Source organism: Giraffa tippelskirchi, chromosome 12, assembly GCF_054371585.1.
Source record: "Giraffa tippelskirchi isolate mGirTip1 chromosome 12, T2T-mGirTip1v1.2.pri, whole genome shotgun sequence".
NCBI classification, from domain to species: Eukaryota; Metazoa; Chordata; class Mammalia; order Artiodactyla; family Giraffidae; genus Giraffa; species Giraffa tippelskirchi.
Window position 1 is genome coordinate 21,036,660 of NC_137286.1, and position 20,141 is coordinate 21,056,800.

At 32.6% G+C, this 20,141-nt stretch overlaps 1 protein-coding gene across 42 annotated transcripts in view; it reads right to left on the minus strand.

Annotated features, from left to right (window-relative positions):
• The window catches only part of MIPOL1 (mirror-image polydactyly 1), a 305,559-nt gene that overhangs the window by 208,066 nt on the left and 77,352 nt on the right, over positions 1 to 20,141 (minus strand). For all 42 annotated transcript variants that reach the window (XM_081547834.1, XM_081547833.1, XM_081547856.1 and 39 more), the window contains 2 exons: positions 19,850 to 19,955; positions 6,050 to 6,179 (listed from right to left, as the gene is read on the minus strand). In XM_081547834.1, coding sequence (XP_081403960.1) covers positions 6,050 to 6,179; positions 19,850 to 19,955 — 236 coding nt within the window. The remainder of the gene's footprint in view (positions 1 to 6,049; positions 6,180 to 19,849; positions 19,956 to 20,141) is intronic.

The window sequence follows — 20,141 nt, forward strand, 5'->3', positions numbered from 1 at the left end:
AAATATAGCTGACAAACTATACATTATATATTAATAGGAAGTTTACAATTTAAACAAAAGAAACTCAACCTTTCACAAACTCTAAATTATTCCTATAACAGTCTAATTAGACAGTCATGATAATCAGTAAGAATATTGCTGAAGTAAATGTCCATGGGCTCAAGTTTCAATTGATTTCCTATACCATGCAAATTCTGACTGACAACCTTGCACTCCAAGTGAAAAGACTCATGCACGAAATGTCACATTTCTTGCTTTATTCCTAAATCAGTCAATATAACATCTTTTCCTTCTGAACCTAGAGTCATTTACCTTGTTGAATGGGAAGAAGCAAAACTTTGACCCCAAATGATAAAAATAATTAATGATCAGCTTATCAGAAAATCCTAAAGTGTTTGTTTTTTCTCTAAGTCTCATTTTTTACACAGTGTCACCTTTAATACGGTATTAAAAAAAAACACCAATAATAACAGACTGAAAAAAAGATATCATGATCTCAAAAGCTGGAATGTTCATATGCACGCATGTCTATATTGGCATGCTACAAAAGTCATTTTACCTTGAATCTTTTTTTTTCCCTAGTTTTGGATAGAAGCAAAAGAGACAAAAAAGCATTAAAAATTAAGGGAGTAAGGGAAAACGGAGAAGTGACAGAATAATAAGACAAACATTATACAGAAAGATGCAAAGTAGATCAGAAGTGGAAAAAATGGTAAGAGAAAAGAGAAGGAAGGAATTTCCAGATTACAGGAAGCAAGAAATGAGGAATTAAAAAAGAAATGTTGGAGAAAGAAATGGCAACCCACGCCATTATTCTTGCTTAGGAAATTCCATGGAAAGAGGAGCCTGGCATGCTACAGTCCATGGGGTAACAAAGATTCAGACACAACTGAGCAACCGAGCACATATGTTATTATGAGACCAAAGGAAAGAGAAAGCTCAAACTGAGAATAACTATCATATCCCATTGATCCACAAAGTAGAGCACTATTTCTCAAACCAAGGAAAAAGGTCATTGTTTAGAGAAATAAAGATGCAAAACCCTGTTTAAAAAAGAGAGAGATGTGAAATAATTTATACATTTTCTTTTTATACACAATGCTTCTAAATATGCCTTTCAGTCAAGCAAAGCTCAGTTATAAATCGGCTCTATCTTAACAAAGATTTAGTCTAAAATGCACTATTGATGTTCAGAGTTCACAGACCTCAGCTGACCAGAAAGGAACCTCTACAGCGCCATATAAAACTGTACTGACATGCTATTTGTTGCTGCTGTTATTCTTGCTTCTGATGTATTTGTTCTGATCCCCTTACCTGAAACCCTAGACTGTAATACAGTAGGAGCTGTCTATAAACTTTTCCTCGGAACCAAAAATTCTTCATTATCACTTGAAATTATTTTAAATATTTATGTAATTATTTGTTTAATTATTTATGTAATTACTTGATACTTATCTTCTTAACTGAGACCATAATGCTGTGTTCCCAGCAACTAGCAGTGTATCTGACACTTAGTACATATTCAGTAAATATTTATTGAATGGACTAATTAACTAAAAGAGAAGGCTTAGGATAGGACTGTTTTCCTTTTCTCCCTTCCCCATTCTTCCCTCAATATGAACTGTACCTAGAACAAAATGAAAAAGGCTGTACCTCAAAGAAGCCTAATTTTCATGTATTATAATAAAAACTATAACAAAACATATATACAAATGAAAACAGACAATGGAGGGCTAAAAAATTTAACGAAAGTTCAATTTAGATCCATCTTTTAAAGGGACAGAATGAACTGACCATCTCCTAGTCCATAAAGCAAGTCATATTTCCAAGGAGAAAAAAGAGATAGAATGAACAAAACTAAGAGACCAATTTAAGAGGAATTCTGAGGAAGAAGTTTTGGTTTGGATATGTGGGAGAGCGGTTATGTCACTGATTGGTACAGGGAATTAAGGAGAATCAGGTTTTAAAAATAAATTAATAATTCCATTTTTGGATATGATAAGTTTGAGTTGCCTGAATAGATCAATGTGACTTACTATGACTCCTTACGCAGGTAGTCAATCACTCTTAAGTTTGCTCACCTATAAAGCTTGAATATCACCTACCTCAGTGAGTTGTGACACTACATAAAAAATTGATTTGTAATCTTTTTAAGGTAAATTTCTTTCCAAAAAAACCTCAAATCTATTTATAAGCAAATTTCATGATTAAAATTGGTGATCTCCTGGAGTAGGAAATGGCAACCCACTCCAGTATTCTTGCCTGGAAAATTCCACAAACAGAGGAGCCTGGTGGGCTACAGTCCATGGGGTCGCAGAGTTAGACAGGATTGAGCACATACAGCAGAGCACATGTGTGTATGTGTAACAGATTCATTTTGCTGTACACCTGAAACGAACACAACACTATAAATCAACAATGCACAAAGAAAAATGATTAAAAAAAACTGATGATCAATCTACATAAAAGATTTATGGTCATAAATTATATGTGAAGTGTAGTACCGTGAACGGTTGATAAGTTGAAGCTAATAATACTTGTAAATCCCTAAAGAAGAGTTCTAAAGTTATCAATAGCTGCATTATTGAAATAAGAAAAAAGGTATCTATTTGAAGAGTATGTTTAAACACATTCGGCCTCAACAACTGTTTTTGTAGATGAAAATAAACTGATTCTGCAAGGTATATGGAAAGGCAAATGCACCGAAATAGTAAAAATGTTCTATAATAAAAGAGCAAAGTTTAGAAGGATGACATCTGATTTCAAGATTTAGCAGTCAAGAGTGTGTGCTACTGGCAATGATAGTGACAGACTCACAGATCAATGGAACAGAAAAGAAAGTCCTGAAATTAATCACATGAATATAGTCAATTGATTTTTGGCAAAGGTGCAAAGGCAATTAGTGGAGAAATGATACCCTTTTCACAAATGGTGCTGGAATAAATAAATGTCCAGATGTAAAAGTAAAACTATATGTACCATGTACCACCTTACACAAAAATCAATTAAAAATGAATTACATTGGGGTACACGCGTCTCTTTCAATTCTGGTTTCCTCAGTGTGTATGCCCAGCAGTGGGATTGCTGGGTCATATGGCAGTTCTATTCCCAGTCTTTTAAGGAATCTCCACACTGTTCTCCATAGTGGCTGTACTAGTTTGCATTCCCACCAACAGTGTAAGTGTAAGAAGGTTCCTTTTTCTCCACACCCTCTCCAGCATTCATTGCTTGTAGACTTTTGGATAGCAGCCATTCTGACTGGTGTGAAATGATACCTCATTGCGGTTTTGATTTGCATTTCTCTAATAATGAGTGATGTTGAGCATCTTTTCATGTGTTTGTTAGCCATCTGTATGTCTTCATCGCAGCACTGTTTACAATAGCCAGGACATGGAAGCAACCTAGATGTCTATCAGCAGAGGAATGGATAAGGAAGCTGTGGTACATATACACAATGGAATATTACTCAGCCATTAAAAAAATACATTTGTATCGGTTCTATTGAGATGGATGAAAATGGAGCCCATTATACAGAGTGAAGTAAGCCAGAAAGAAAAACACCAATACAGTATACTAATGCATATATATGGAATTTGAAAGATGGTAACGATAACCCTATACGCGAGACAGAATAAGAGACACAGATGCATAGAACAGTCTTATGGACTCTGAGGGAGAAGGTGAGGGGGGGACATTCTGGGAGAATAGCATTGAACCATGTATATTATCATATGTGAAACAGAACACCATTCCATGTTCGATGCATGAGACAAATGCTCAGGGGTGGGGCAATGGGATGACCCAGAGGGATGGGATGGGGAGGGAGGTGGGTGGGGGGGTCCAGGAAGGGGAACACGTGTAAACCCATGGCTGATTCATGTCAATGTATGGCAAAAACTATTACAATATTGTAAAGTAATTAGCCCCCAACTAAAATAAATAAATTAAAAAAATAATAATAATAACTAACAAGGACCTACTGTATAGCACAGTGAACTTTAATCAACACTCTATGATAACCTATATGGGAAAGGAATCTAATGAAGAGTGGATATATGTATGTGTATAACTGATTCACTTTGCTGTACAGCAGAAACTAACACAACATTGTAAATCAACCATACTCCAATAAAAGTTATAAAAAAAAAGAAAAAAAAAAAAAAAAGAAAAATCCTTCCGGTACCCAGGAAGGAAAAAAGAAACTACCTTTAAGTGAGGAAAAAAGGAATATGATTGACGCTAGACTTCTTTTCAGACAAACTTGATGTCAGAAAAGTCAGTAACACTTTTTACAATGTTTAGAATGAAAAATACTTAAGCCAAGAATTTTATTCATAACCAATTTGAATATAAGGATAATAAACAGCCAGTCTGGAGCATATTAAAGTTTAGAATAAAGTATTTATAAACTCTTCCTTAAAAGACTATTTGAAAATGAAATTTGGTTACCCAGGAATTTTCCACAATAAAGAACTCAAGTGTAAAAATGCCATGTATGACAAAAGTTCCAGCAATGATTCTTAATTCTTTAAACTATAAAATTAAGGTTAAACCCAGAGAAGCACTTTGGCTATTGTATCCAATGTTACTTTATAAAATTTTGGAAAGTAGAATTCATAAAGAAAAAGAAAAAAAATGTTTATAATGAGTCTATCTACTTTTTGAATGAGCCTTCAAAAAAAAGCCTTTAATATAAGCATAAACCAAATCATGCTATCTAGTCACAACCTGAGCACTGCAATATTAATTATTTAATGAAAGTGAAAGTAAAAGTGAAGTCACTCAGTCATGTTCAACTCTTTGCGACCCCATGGACTGTAGCCTACCAGGCTCCTCCGTCCATGGGATTTTCCAGGCAAGAGTACTAGAGTGGATTGCCATTTCCTTCCCCAATGCTTGCTGTCAAATAAACCACCACTTTTTTGGTACCTTTTTTGCCCACACCATGTGGCTTGTGGGATCTTAGATCCCCAACCAGGGATCAAACATGTGCCTACTGCAGTGGAAGCATAGAGTACTAACCACCAGACTGCTAGGGAACTTCCCACAGTGTTTTAATTAGTATTTGACTGTGATCCCTCAGAGAGTCTAGAACAACGCTGGGCAAAACAAACATTCAATAAATACACGGAGGGATCAACATAAAATACTAGATTATTATAGTCTATCTATCTTGCAAGTGACACATGTCTAGATGCTCTGGGGCCTTTCTACCCAAAGTGGACTTCTTAGATTAGCATCATTTGCATGATCTGGGAGCTTGGCAAAAGGCAGAATCTCAGGCCCTGCTCCAGACCTATCTATCAAGAATCTGCATTTTAACAATATTCACCAATGATTGGAATGCACGTTAAAATTGAAGCACTTCTTTCCAGTGCACTGTTTCTCTAGAAAAGTGAAAGTGTTAGTTGCTAGGTCGTGTCTGACTTTTTGTGACCCTATGGACTGTGGCCCGACAGGCTCCTCTGTCCATGGGATACTCCAGGCAAGAATATTGGAGTGGGTAGCCATTCCCTTCTCCAGGGGATCTTCCTGACCAAAGTTTCTCTTAAGTGTGGTCCAGTATTTATCTGTATCAGAATCACCTGGATTGCCTGTTAAAAATGTGGATTCTCAGGCTCCACCTTATTTCAGGTGTCATTAAGTTTAAGACTCCCAACTAAAAGAAGTAAAAAGTACTGGAGACTACAAATGAGCACAGCAAGCAGAGGGCAGTAGAAGAACCCAGAGAGCTGAAAGAAATCAAGGAGATAAGAAGAAGGAGAGGAAGACAAGAGGAGTCACAAAAGCAAGCAGATTACGTAAGGACATCAACAACAGCACTGTGAAGAAATAAAGTCACTTTACTGAGAGTGTTTCCCTTCCTTCCTCCCTCTCTGCCTTTCCTTTAGTGACTGAAAACTACTAGCATGACAAAAGTTCTAGAAAAAGACTGGGGATATGGAATTTACCACTGTAATTATAACATTTTTGAACATGTAACCATCACATAATTCATGTACTTTATAAACGCGCCTGATATCATATGTGGTTTTACATGCATACGTACAATTTTACAGACATTTCCATATGCTTGGCTCGTGCAATTGCTTCATCTCTCTCCTCATTGGCTAACTGCAGTCGAGACATAACAGCTTCATCACGTTCTTTCTGTGCAAGATACACCTCTTCAACCAGAGCTACCAAAATACATAATTCAAAATTAATTAGAGAATACAGAAGAAAATGCATACTTTTAGCAAAAATAAAAAAATTCTTTTATTCAACTGAATTAGCGTCAATTAATCACTTGAGAAAACATTCTTTTAAAACTACTGCAAAAGTGAGATACCATTTCATACCCATAAAATCAAAAATTAAAACATTAAATAATAAAAAATATTGAGCTTGTGAAATAACGGAAACACTCAAACATATTGCAGATAGGCATATATATTTCTACAACCATCTGAAGAGCAATTTGGTGATGCTGAAGCTGTGACTCGTTTATACCCTGGCTAATCTCCTCTTTGGTGTGAAGCACATGAGAAATTCTTGCACATGAGCACAAGGAAAGACGTACAAAAATGTTTATTTCAACATTATATAATAACAAAAACTTAAAAAAAAATAACAAAAACTTACAAATAACCTAATGTAGAATAATTGGAACAGGAATAAATTTCTATACATTAAAAGTGGAATACAATGCAGCATTTAAAATGAATTAACTATAGACAAATGGACAAATCTCAAAAATGAAAATCTGAAAAATACAGGAAGTTGCAAAATAAAGCAAATCTAACTATTGTGGGTAGACACAATTAGTAAAAATATTAAAATGAACATGAAAATAATAAACACCAAGTTCAGGACAGTAGTTACCTCAGTAAGATGATGAAAGAAGAGGAAAGCGGCGAGTACATGAGGGCAGAGTTGTGCCAGTTTAGCATGGCACATCTCCAGAAACACCATTTATACTGATTACAATACAAATGACTTCATTTAAATTTCTGCAGCACTATTGAAGGAGCTTATATGTTATCTGAAATTGTCATTTCTCAAGTGGAATTTCTACTTGAAATCTTACGTAACTTAAAATATCACTGCAATTTTAGAAAGAGGCTCAAATACTTGTATCACTGAAGCACATTTATTTATACTGTCAAACCACAAAATAAACTTAGGGAAGACATTTGAAACGTTCCTTTAGGTCACAGAATACTGAGTTTTGTACCAAGATTTGTCATAGATTAATATACTTTTAATCAAATAGTTACTTTTATATTACTTAAATTATAAGCAGTAAGAAAGAAACCCTGAGAAAAAAATCAACTATATCTTTTCCATAATAAGAGTGTAAAATGGAACATGCAATGGTAAAACAAAAGGCACAACCATTTCTAAGAAGCTGAGCCTGAGGCAAGATAAATATTCAATAAATTAATTAATTCATCAAATATTTATATAGTTCCTGTGGTAGTCATCAATCCAGTTTTAAGGAATATGAATATAGTGGTCCTAGAAGTCCTTATCACCTTGCAGTACACATTCCATTTCAGGAAAACAGACAGTAGTGAGAAAAACAGACCAAAAATTAGATAGGTAGGTATGGAGACATATTGCTTTATAGGAAAATACATAGAAAAGAGAGTGACTTGGTACATGTGGATTACAGCAGACTGTTTTAGAAAGAGTGGTCAGAAAAGATCTTTTTAAATAAGTGACATTTCAGCACATTCAAATAAAGGAAGAGAAACCATATTTATATTTGAAAGTAGATGAAGTTGAAGAAGAACTGCGACTAAGGCCCTAGAATATTGGTGAAACAACATCAATATGACTGGAGCACAGGGAAAGAGGGTGGGAGTTCTTGGGGATCACACTGTAAGTCACAGCAGGGAATTCAGATCTGTTACAAAGCATCGGACATGACTTAGAGACTAAACAACAACAAAACATGATGGTAGCAATGGAGGTTTATGAGCAAGGAAATGACAGACTCACATATTTGTTTAAAAAGGAATTCTGGCTTCTGGGTGAGGAACTGTTCATAGGTGGGGCAAACATGGAAGCAGATTCCAGTAGGGAGACATAGGAGTGATCTATGCAAGAATTCACATTAATAACCCACAAGAATAACCCTTTCCTTGAAACTTAAAGCTACCCAGAAATAAATAAATATGCCACCCCACAGAAACGACTTCTAGAAAAATAGGCACAAATTGATCAGATCTGTGTTTTAGAGGAAACACCCAGAGACTAGCATTCAGAGTGTCTGAAACAGCGTCAGAGAAAAGCTGTTGGACTGTACATGCCCCTTAATCCAACATTAGATTTTGCAAGAGTCCAGGCGAGAAATAATGACATCCTGAATTAAGGCAAGGGCAACAGGAAAGAGAAAGAAAACTGATTCAATTCATAACAAAAAGTTAAGCATGTATCAAATTTTCGAGGAGAGAAAAATAGGACAGCTGACTTCACTAAGGCACCCCTCCATCTATCAAAAGATAATCTTCAGAAAACTCTGGGGAAAACAGTTTATTCTTCTCCTTCCTGCTGCCACATCGATTCCAAGGGTGAAAGGGGGGTCTTAGTCCAACATTTAAGGAAAACTGGAGTCTAGTTCTAGCCTACCTTCCTGCATTCTCTATCATTATATTCCTTCTAGGTCAGTAGTTCACAAGATATAGGATGTGAAATACATTTTTAATATTTATGTGTCATTTTAATGTATGTTATAAAAATATAAGTAGCACATTAAACTTATACCTTATCCTTTATATGTGAAATCTAAAAAGAAATGATGTAGTTTAATTCAATTAAGAATTTCCACTCTTCAAAGATGCTGATAAGAAAAAAAAAAAAGAGAGAAGCCATAGACTGCAAGAAAATAACTTCAAAGTATGTATCTGACAAAAGACTTGCATTTAGAATGTAATTTTAAAAACTGTCAAAGTTCAATAACAAAGAAAAGAAACAATTAAAATTGGGAAAAAAACTTGGAAGACTTTTTATCAGATAAGCACAAGAAAAGGTGTTCAACATGTTCAGTCATTAGAGAAATGTAAATTAAAACTATGAGATAGCCATCATAGACAGTTGACCCTTGAACAACAAGGAGTTAAAGGTACCCTCCCCCTAACTACTTTAGACAAAAATCTGTGTATAACTTTACAGTTGGTCCTCTGTATCCATGCAGAACCACAGATCATGCAGTACTGCAGTGCGTATTTATTAGAAAAAAATTACATGTATAGGTGGCCTGTGGAATTTAAATTGGTTTGGGTCAACTTACAAACTTATTACGATGACTTATAGGAAAGACTGATAAAAGATGTTGGCAAGGATGTAAAAAACAAAAAAAACACCTGGACCACTTATAACACTTCTGGTAGAATGTAAGATAGTATAATCGCATTTTGTAGCTTCTTAAAAAAGTAAACATACACCCACTATAAGATTCAGCTACTCCACTCAAAAGTATTTATCCAAGAAAAATTAAAGATTATGTCCATGCAAAGACTTAAACACAAACATTCATGGCAGCTTTATTTATAATAGTAAAAACTCAGAAACATCCCAGATTTCTAGTAACAGATGAATGGATAAGCAAACTACATAACAAATTTTGTTAGAACAATTGGATATCCACATGCATAAAATCAAACGCTTTTAAACAACAGTTTAGATAAAGTTAAGAAATTCTTGCTATAAACATAGCTTTTGGAAGATCTACTACTTTCCAGTACAATTTTCATATATTTTTTAAGTCTATATCATTACTGTTAAGTGCTTGTTTGTGGCCATACTATTCTGCTTGTATGCATCAATTCATCACGCTGTTTTGAAAAAACCTTTTACCTATAATGTAGTACACAACGGTGAGTTTATATTTTCCTCTGTCAGTTGTATACAATCTCTAGTTAGTTGTATACAATCCTAGAAAGGATATAAACAGCTTAGAGAAAATACTATGATATATTATGAAGAATATGGGCTTTGATTCAGATCCAAAGTGTTACACCGTAAAGTTAGGCAACTTGTGTTTTTTTGTATTTCTTAAATTATTTTAGTCACAGTTCAGGTGTATAAAATGAATAGAATACCATCATTTATGGTTATCAGGGAAAATTAAATGAGATGATATATAAAAGCTCTTGGTCATATAAAGTAGATTCTCAACAAACATTATTTCCATGCCACCATTATCATCATCACCTTCAACCCACAGTCTCACAATTTAGTTTCATTTCTAGACACATTAAAAATGTGATTTTGATTAATTTGGGTCATTGTTATCTCTAGTCATTTCAAAATTTCTTACTTTTTAGGCTTTTTCATTGATATGGAAAAAGTACAAATGGGAATCGAGTAAGATTTTATTCAGAACACATTCTATATTATACAGTATACTATAAAGACATGTTTGTACAAAATATGATACTCTAAGGTATTTTTTAATTTTTACATTATAAAATACTTCTAATTTGTGGGTCAGATACGATGAATAAAATGATGCTAAACAGTGACCTAGGTACCGATTAACATGCATGTTTTACTGCCCTGTAATTTTCTGACATATCAAAAGGTCAAAACATAATTTGTGCGCATGCAAAGTCACTTCAGTTGTGTTCAACTCTTTGCCACCCTATGAACTGTAGCCCACCAGGCTCCTCAGTCCATGGGATTCTCCAGCCAAGAATATTGGAGCGGGATGCCATGCCCTCCTCCAGGGGATCTTCCTGATCCAAGGATTGAACCTCTTATGTCAACTGCAGTGGCAGGCGGGTTCTTTATCACTTAGCTGCACCTGCAAAGTCCCAAAGCACTATTTACTAAATTTTTAATGCCAACAGGCTTCTATCAGTTCTGTATAGTCTGATGAGATCTTTATAAAGTGACATTTAATGAAAGCTGTGTTCTACTTTATATACAATAACACTTGATTGAAAAGGTAAGGCTGTGACTATTAAGGGCTTTTAATGTCTAGTTTGGAGAAGGAAATGGCAACCCACTCCAGTACGCTTGCCTGGGAAATCCCATGGACAGAGGAGCCTGACAGACTACAGTCCAAGGGGTCACAAGAGTCAGACATGACTTAGCAACTAAATGATAACATGAAAACCCCAGAGTTCCCAAATATTAACTTTTATATTCAGCATCTGCACAGACTTACTTAACATACTTGGCTGCCTTATGACCATCAGAATTCTTTCATGCCCATCTGTCTTTAGTTTGCTTCCTGATAGTTGTGGCTTGCCTCAGCAATTCCCAACTTACTGTGACATTAGAACATTATTTCAGTGGCTTAATTCTACTTTATTAAAATTTAATGGGGTATAAATAGCATACTTACTTAATACATTATTGGGTTTCCCTTGTGGCTCAGCTGGTAGAGAATCTGCCTGCAATGCAGGAGACCTGGGTTCAATCCCTGGGGTGGGAAGATCCCCTGGAGAAGGGAAAGGCTACCCACTCCAATATTCTGGCCTGGAGAATTCCATGGACTGTATAGTTCATGAGGTTGCAAAGAGTCGGACATGACTGAGTGACTTTCACTATCTCTACGCTTAAGGATAAATGCTTTACATCAAGAGTTTATTTGGTCCTATGTGATAAACAGAAAACGTTTTTTCCTCTATAATGCTGTATCAACTCTAAATATATGAATAATGTGTGCATTTAAAGGAATATTCTAAGGTTAAAATTTTAAATACCATAAAACACACACACAAAAAATCTGATTATGCGTTTTATAAATGTTATGAAAAGTTTTCCAAAAGTAAAGTATTACAAAATGATAATTTCAACAACTATACTAGGTTATATGTGAAATTTGTTGATTATGAAAAACATGATTCTTTTTCTAGAATTCAGTACTTTTAAAGAATCAATATGCAACTCTCAAACATTTTTAGTAAAGAAAACTTAATTGTAAACACAGAGCTTTTCCAAGGTAGATGACTATTACAAAGTTCACTAGAAAATCAATATAGCATTTTAGTTGGAATTTGCTCATTAAACACCCACAGCTCTAATGCAAATTATGATGGAATGAATAAAGCAAATACGTATGCTTCTTTCTTCTTATTAAATGTAAAATCTACTGTTAATTGCATCTCGTATGTCATACAAACTTTTCTCCTTAACTATTAAATAGAAGCTTTAACAAAAGTCATTAGAGATTCTCTTTCTTTGACTTGAATAAATTTCAATATTTGTTCAGTAAAGGTTCACAGCAGTTAAATTACATTAACAAATATTATTAGCTACTATGTAAGCCAACCAAGTAAAATACTTGTATTGTAGGTAAAACAAATCATTGGGTGTTTACAATAATATTTGGATATCTCCATTTTTAAACATGGTTATCAAATATCCTATAATTCTTAGTCAAATGGGAAAGATTCAGAGAGGATCACCCTAGTCCCCACCCCCAAATACTCAAATTTGTTTAGTAAGCTAATTGTTTTCTAATATGGGCAAAAGTAAATATGAAGAAGCTGAACCATGCTAAGTATGAGTTTATTGAGTCAAGACAGAGTACATATTTTCTTAGTAGAACCCAAGTCTATTGATAAGCCCATATTCTACACTTCTCAAACTACTTTTAAAATACAGTAGAAGTAAGCCGGTTTATTGGAAAACATTCTAGTTAAAACATCAAATCGTAATTCTCTAAATAACATAATTTGGAAGACAGACATTTCTCAAGAAAAAGAATCCACTTAACATCCTCAAGACAGTTATTTAAATCGAAAAGGCTGAATTGCAGAGAGGGAAGAAGAAATCATTAGGATTTGAATTTGAAACATATAAAATAATCAGATTATAATTCAAATTCCAAAATTCTAAGCAATAAATATAGGTAACAGTTTGGTTAAAGATTACGAAATTTCATATTGTATGAATATTTTTTATTATTGCTTTACATGAGATTAAATGAATTCCTTGCAAATATTTAATGTTTTATGAAATCACAATATATATACATTCCAGAACCACAAATATTACACTATGTCTTAATTTCCTTAAAATTTATAATTTGTCTTTCTTGGCATAAGTTGTTTATTGTAAATTAAACACAGGTGGTAAATACCACACACCAGTAGGGAACTAACCAACATACTTCAAGTAGTTTGATGGTTCTGTTCTTGGCACTACATTGCTGAATTCAACTTATTTCTTCAGAACTTCTTTAATAAACCAGGACATTATTTTTCTAAAACTGGAATAAATGTTCAACATTTTACATGATTATTCTGCAAATAACCTTTTTCTGATTGAAAAGTTATACACACTCACTGTAAAAATGTGGAGACAGAAATATTTTACAAAGTTTTGTAACTTTCTGTGTATATTTAAGATAAATAGAACATGTTTTCATATTCTTTAGTATTTCTTCAAAGGTATAAAATAGAATAGAATAGACTTTTGTCATAGGGACATGACATATTTGACTGAACCAGGATGCTCCTAAAATAAGATTTTACACCATTTCCAATTATTCACTATATGAACAACGCTGTAATGAACATCTTTCTACACAAATCTTTATGTATGTACATAGACAATGACTTAGGAAAATTCCTAGAAGTATGATTATTATATTAAAAATCAGCTTTTTAAGCTTTTTACTAAGTTTTAAAATTTTCCTCTATAAAGTTGCTACACATTTATACTTCCCAAGAGTATAGAAACTGCCAAAGATTAATTAGAAAATTATACAAAATACTAAGTTTAAGGAGTAAAACTATAAAACAGCAACTTTCTGGCAAAATCTGCCATCATTACATACATGTATTCAGTACAAATAATGGAAAGACTATATAAAACACTTCCTAAAAATGTGATCTTTACATTCAAACTTTTAATATATGATATTAGCCAAAATTTTTAATGTGAAAGAGATAAGCTTATCCCTGAAGTATTAAAATCAATTATTTTATGCACTTTTGAAATATAATTTTAAGGGGTATTTAACCTATTTTCTGCACAGAATATATACTTTAAATTTTAATAGATACCAATGGGAAAATTCTGTGAAATATAATTGTCACCTAAACATTTTCCTCTTTAGAATTAATTAAACATATGGAAAAAGTCAGGAATCATCTTTTGAGAAGTCTTTTGTTATTTTTGTTTTAAATACCCAAATTACATGACAAGCTCTCAAATGCTTTATATCATGCTAAAGTCCATAGCATGCCATACCTAGTAAAATATTTCCAATTGTTGGTTATTGTTATGTATAATGGTTTTTGCTTTCTCATGTTCATTTTGTTGTTTTCAGAAAAATACAAACTTTTCTAGAGAGGGAGGTTATAAAATTGGCCATACTCTACCTGTAAGCATTATTTGACCTAGCACTCATTACAATTTTAATACTCAAAGGATTCTACAGCCAAAGATAGTAATATAATTTGCATTCTATCAATATTTCTAACTGCTGCATTTCACAGATATGGACCTTTTTGTTTAATCTGAAAAAACTAGTCATATTCTTGAAATCCTTTTTTCTTCCAAATTAGTAAATGTGCAACAGAGATATATGTAGTGTATCATTATATTAATACTGTTACAACATTTAAGTTATAGATTAAAGGCTAGCATATTTTATTAATGCCCATTATGCACACGTGCATGCTAAGTCGCTTTAGTCGTGTCCAACTCTTTGTGAACCTATGGCGTGTAGACTGCCAGGCTCCTCTGTTCATGAGATTCTCCAGGCAAAAATACTGGAGTGGGTTGTCATGCCTTCCTCCAGGGATCTTCCTGACCCAGGGATTGAACCTGCACCTCTTTGGTCTCCTGCACTGGCAGGCAGGTTCTTTACCTCTAGTGCCACCTGAGAAGTCCAATGCCCACTATATATACAGAGAAATGGAATTCTAATATGCATTATTTCTTAAAAGTAATAGTATATTATTTTCTGTTCTTCTGATATACCAAACTAAATGACTCTTGTTCTTAATCATTATATGATCGGCATCATCAGAGATATGGTATATAGTAACAAATAATTTTTTTACAAGAGAACAATGTACATATTTTCTTACAACAATTTTTATGTGTTAATTAATTGGGTATCTTAATATATTTGCTACAACAGTAGATGATATATCTATACTTTTAACATTTACATATTAATATGAATAGAAAAACATAAGTTACATATTTCAGGGATTCTATGTTCTGATGCTTTGGAGAATAAACTTAATTTGTCTCTACCAAAAATAAATGAAAATTCTCTGTAGTAAGAAAGACTTCATTGTTTTTACTAGCAGTCTAAATTTGGATGCACAGAAAAGAATTTGTTTACTGAGAAAAGGTGGATTAAATGCTTGCAGAATCAGTATGGTATGCTAACTAAGCAAATTACATAACCACCGAATTATATGTAAAATGTAACTAAGAAATAGATAGATTTATATAAGGAACTAAGGAGTTCTTTTGGCTAAAACCCAATATTGGCCTTATTTCAGTTTAATTGGAAGAGGATCTCAAATTCATCTTCTCCATGAGATATCAGGAACCTGGATTTCTCTTTGTACCAAAGGTTAATAAGAAATGTGTCTGCAAAAGTCAAACAGCATTAAATACCAAAAACTGATTATTATTCTACAGCAGTTGTTCTGTCATTCATAATCTCTCCATGCTCCAACCTTCCACAGCTAATCTTTAATGGATGACATGCAAGAAAGAAAAATAACATATAGAGGAGAGACTCTAAAGATAGGGTTTAAGAAATAGAAAAATAAGGCTTTTAAAGAAATATAAATATTCTAAATATCACAAAAATAACTTAAAAAAACTATTTAAATAAATATTCTTTGTGCAAAAATTCACACATCATCTGTTTACTATAAATGCAATAGAGTAATAAAAATTAAGACATTAAACACTAGACCATGTCCACTGAAATTGTTTCAGAAAAATGAAAGGTTTAATTATTAACAAATTATTTGTAAAAGTCATAACCACATCACTCACCTAAGAGAAATTAAATTAAATGGATGCAAATAAGGTAATACAATACTATCTCTGTCAAACTCAATTTAAATAAATGAAATTTTGAAGTGTTTGTGATTTAATCACTTTTACTTAGATGAGAAAAGATACTTACTTAAACACCAATGTTTCAGCTGTGCTTCTCTGAAATATCTCCTAGTATCTGAAGGTCATACATACCAATAATTTACATCATATTATGCACATGTATAATTTAATGAATTAAAACACATGTAGCATATATTTTCCTTTATTTTCTTTCTGGTAGAGATTTTAAAATTTTTCATATTTTCAAACTTTCCAAACAAGGTTAATCTGAAAAGTCAGGGAAAACTAAAATCTATGTGGATAAGATAAAGTAAATAAAATATATATTTTTAACAAGGAATATATATATCAATTCTTTATAAAAACAAAACCATATATAAGTAACTATGAAGTAGTTACTTATATTAGCTACACTTTGATATGCCCCCTATTAGATCAAGAAGTCTTAAGGAAACAAGATGCTAACATCATCTCCTTATCATCATAATTACCACTTACTGAGTGCTTTCTAATGGGTTAACTACTTCATAAACATTATTTCACTTAAATGTCACAGCAACCTATTAAGTAGGTTTTAACCAAATCTTGGTGAGGCTGTCACTTACACATGATAAGTAGTAAAAAGATTAGAACAAAGGTCTGAATCCAAAGTCTAAGTAAGCATTTACCACCATCTACTACAATGACGTATTATGAATAAGAAGTGACTGCAAACAAAAAGACATGTCTGAAATACCAAATCTGTCTTATTTGCTGATGCATATTTAGTGCCTAGCACAGTGTCTAGTATATACAAACCCTTCAGTAAATATTTCTTGTTTAACTTTTAAAGAAGTCAGCATAGTTCCAATTAAATGCCTACTAAAAATATCAATGGTGGTGATGCTGCTGCTGCTGATGTCAAAAAAGAAGGGGAAGGTAAAAAGTCAACCATTTGAGATTTTATCAAGATATAGGATACAACTGCATTTCAAACTCATGAAATCACTTTACAATGATAGTACATTATTCACATTAAAAACTAACAGAGAGGCAAAGGAAACAGTAACAGTCTACATGAAGGTTTACCATAAGTGTATATCAGATTAAAACCCAAACCTTGTGCATCCCATTTCATTTCAGATACACATTTAAGTAAAATGTATTAGTGATAATACATTTTTCGGGAATTTTTCTCATCATCCAATCTTGGTTTCCAAACCTTCTTCTTTCACTTTTTTCTTTATTTCCCCTCTTAAAATCTATTAACAATGAACTACTAATTCTAATTAAAAGCTAAACAGAATAAAAATATTATCATGACTTCTGACATTATCAAAAGTTTAAGAATTTCATAAAGATAAAAGTAACCAAATATTAATATTAGCTACAATTTACTGAGTACCAGTTATAACCTAGGTGCTTCTATCTATTATCTCTAATCCTTAAAATAATCTGGTAAATTAGTTAATATTTACATCTGACATGGGAGAAAGCAAACCAGGAGAGGCTAATAAGTAACTTGCCCAAAGGCACATGGTTGGTATTAAGGGTCAAAGCTGTGATTTGAACCTTAGTCCATCTGATTCCAAAGCTTATAGTCTTCCCATTGCTTCAATCTGTCTCATAGAGTACTGGGAACATTTTGTTTTTACATGGTTTTGATTATACAAGATTCTTATTCTTATGAATTATACAATCAACTGGGGGGGAGCAATAAGATGGACTAATACATACATGTTACATAATAGAGACATAAAAATAAATAAGGGGAAAATCAGAAAGACAAGAAAAACAGCACAGGTAAAATGGCAAGATTTGATCAAAGCCATCACATGGATTTCACAGAATTTTGGTTTATATAATCTTTATGTGTCAAACCTATTGCAGGAATGATTTTAAGATTAGAGAGCAAAAAAAAAAAAATCGTATCTTTTAAAAGTAACATTTACTTTTTCTAGTACTAACTCTAATCCACACTCACTGCAAAAAACCTGAAAAGGCAGAAAACTGATAACTGAAGCATTTACACATCCATTCACAAAAACCAAAATTTGACTCTAATTTTATATTACATATAAGTAAATACAGTTTTTCAACAAAAATTATATCAAGAATACAGCTTCCTCCTAATTTTCCCTTAACTTTGAGTCATAAAGTTTTTCTCATGTCATTAAATATTCTTCATAAATGGAATATCACATATTTTAATTATCATTTTATTTGAAAAACCTATAGATGTACATTTTTGTATCCTATTTGCAATTTTCAATATCCAGATGTTTTAGCATGTATTTCTTTTAACATGGAATATTTTGATTTAAAACAGTATTACTTAGCTCCAGAGAAACTATATAGCACTTTTATTTTCATCAACTTAGGATGTTATAGAAATATACTAAACATCTTTCAAACATTCAACATTAAGGCATTTTGTCATTAATGAGAAAATTTGATTAACAAGAATCATAAAGCAATCAAATTCTTTCCATCTTATGCAGGCATGATTCATATTGTTTAGTCACAGAGAACCCTTAAATATATACCAATAAATAAATATTTAAAGTATATGATTAGATATACTATACAAAAGTTTAAGAGTAAATATTAATGCTTAATCAGTTTTCCCCTCCAAGAGATACATGAGCTACGCAGACATATTAATTCATGATTTTCAATAAATCACAAAGGCCTAAACCTTAATAAATTATATCTGAAAGACATATACAAAGTTAAATTATAACGCAAACACTAAAAACAGATGTACTTCTTATAATACCGTTCCAGCGATTAGTACACATATTTGATTTTAAAATGCCAAGAAACTTCTTAAGTGTTCTAAATTTATATTTGAACTATCCATTTTAACATACTGTTAATTTTCCTTAAAATACATTACTTTCATATTTTCCCACTAAAAAAGAAACAAAAAATTCATAGTAGTTTAATATTAATCGAAAAACAAACATCTGGTATTTGGCTAGAATATTTATTTCTGATCATCTTTGTTATATTTTCCTAGTGATGTTCTACTTTGCACAATAATGTTTTGAAGACATATTATACCTGTTAATAGTATCTCTGACCTAAAATACCAGAATTCTTTTATATAAGGCAACCAGGTTAAGTGATTTATAAAGTGACTTAGGGAAGGAGAGAAAGCAAGAGAAAAGAGTCCATCAGAGATAATTGACCACATCTGTAACACATCACAGATACATTTAAAAAATTTTCTCCTTACAAAGACTTGTGAATAAACATAGACTCCAAAACATATTTTAGGCAGTCATTTATAATCTTAAACTCAGGCAATCTTTTACTTTAATCTTTCCAGGGGAAACATTATCTTCATCATCACCCATGTCATCAGATGAAAATTAACTTCACAAAACAGATTTTTGAATCAAATGTAGGTTTCCACTGGCAATGAATATATGACTATCTTCATACAAAGAAGTATTTCCTCTCAACAAGCTAAAACAATAAGTGGTATCTGAACTGCTGGGATGAAAGGTAGAGGCACTGGTAATCATTATTTCCCCTTGTTTGTTCAGGCCCTTCCAACAAAACAAACAACCTTTTTGTGATTGGATTGACATGGTGTTAACAATGCGTTTAATGCCCAAATCAGTATGAATACAGGTAAAGCTCTCACTAATACCAGTACCAGGATGTTAAAGCCACCTATTTTCTAAGCAGCCAAAAAAAAAAAGCCAGAGCTTTCCCTCCTTTGGCAAATAAGTTAGCATGCTAGTATTCACCAAGCCACATCAGATGACAACCTTGCGTATTATTTTTAATGCCATATGTTAATACTCATATGCAATACCTGCTGTCTTTTCAGCAATTTGAGCTTCTGTTGCTTTTTCTTGGACTTCCAGTTTAAGCTTCAGTTTTCTGTGTTCTTTATCTTCTTTACTCAGTTTTTCTTGAAGCTAAAAAACATTGAAAAAAACATGGATTCTTACAAATGTATCTCTTGCATAAATATAATTAATCCCAGAGTTAATTTTTACTTTCTCTAAACCCTTATAGAATACCATATTAACTTTATGAATATGCAACTCTTGGGAAAAAACAATCTTTAAGGTTTTAAGATAATTTACAAAAAATAATTACCT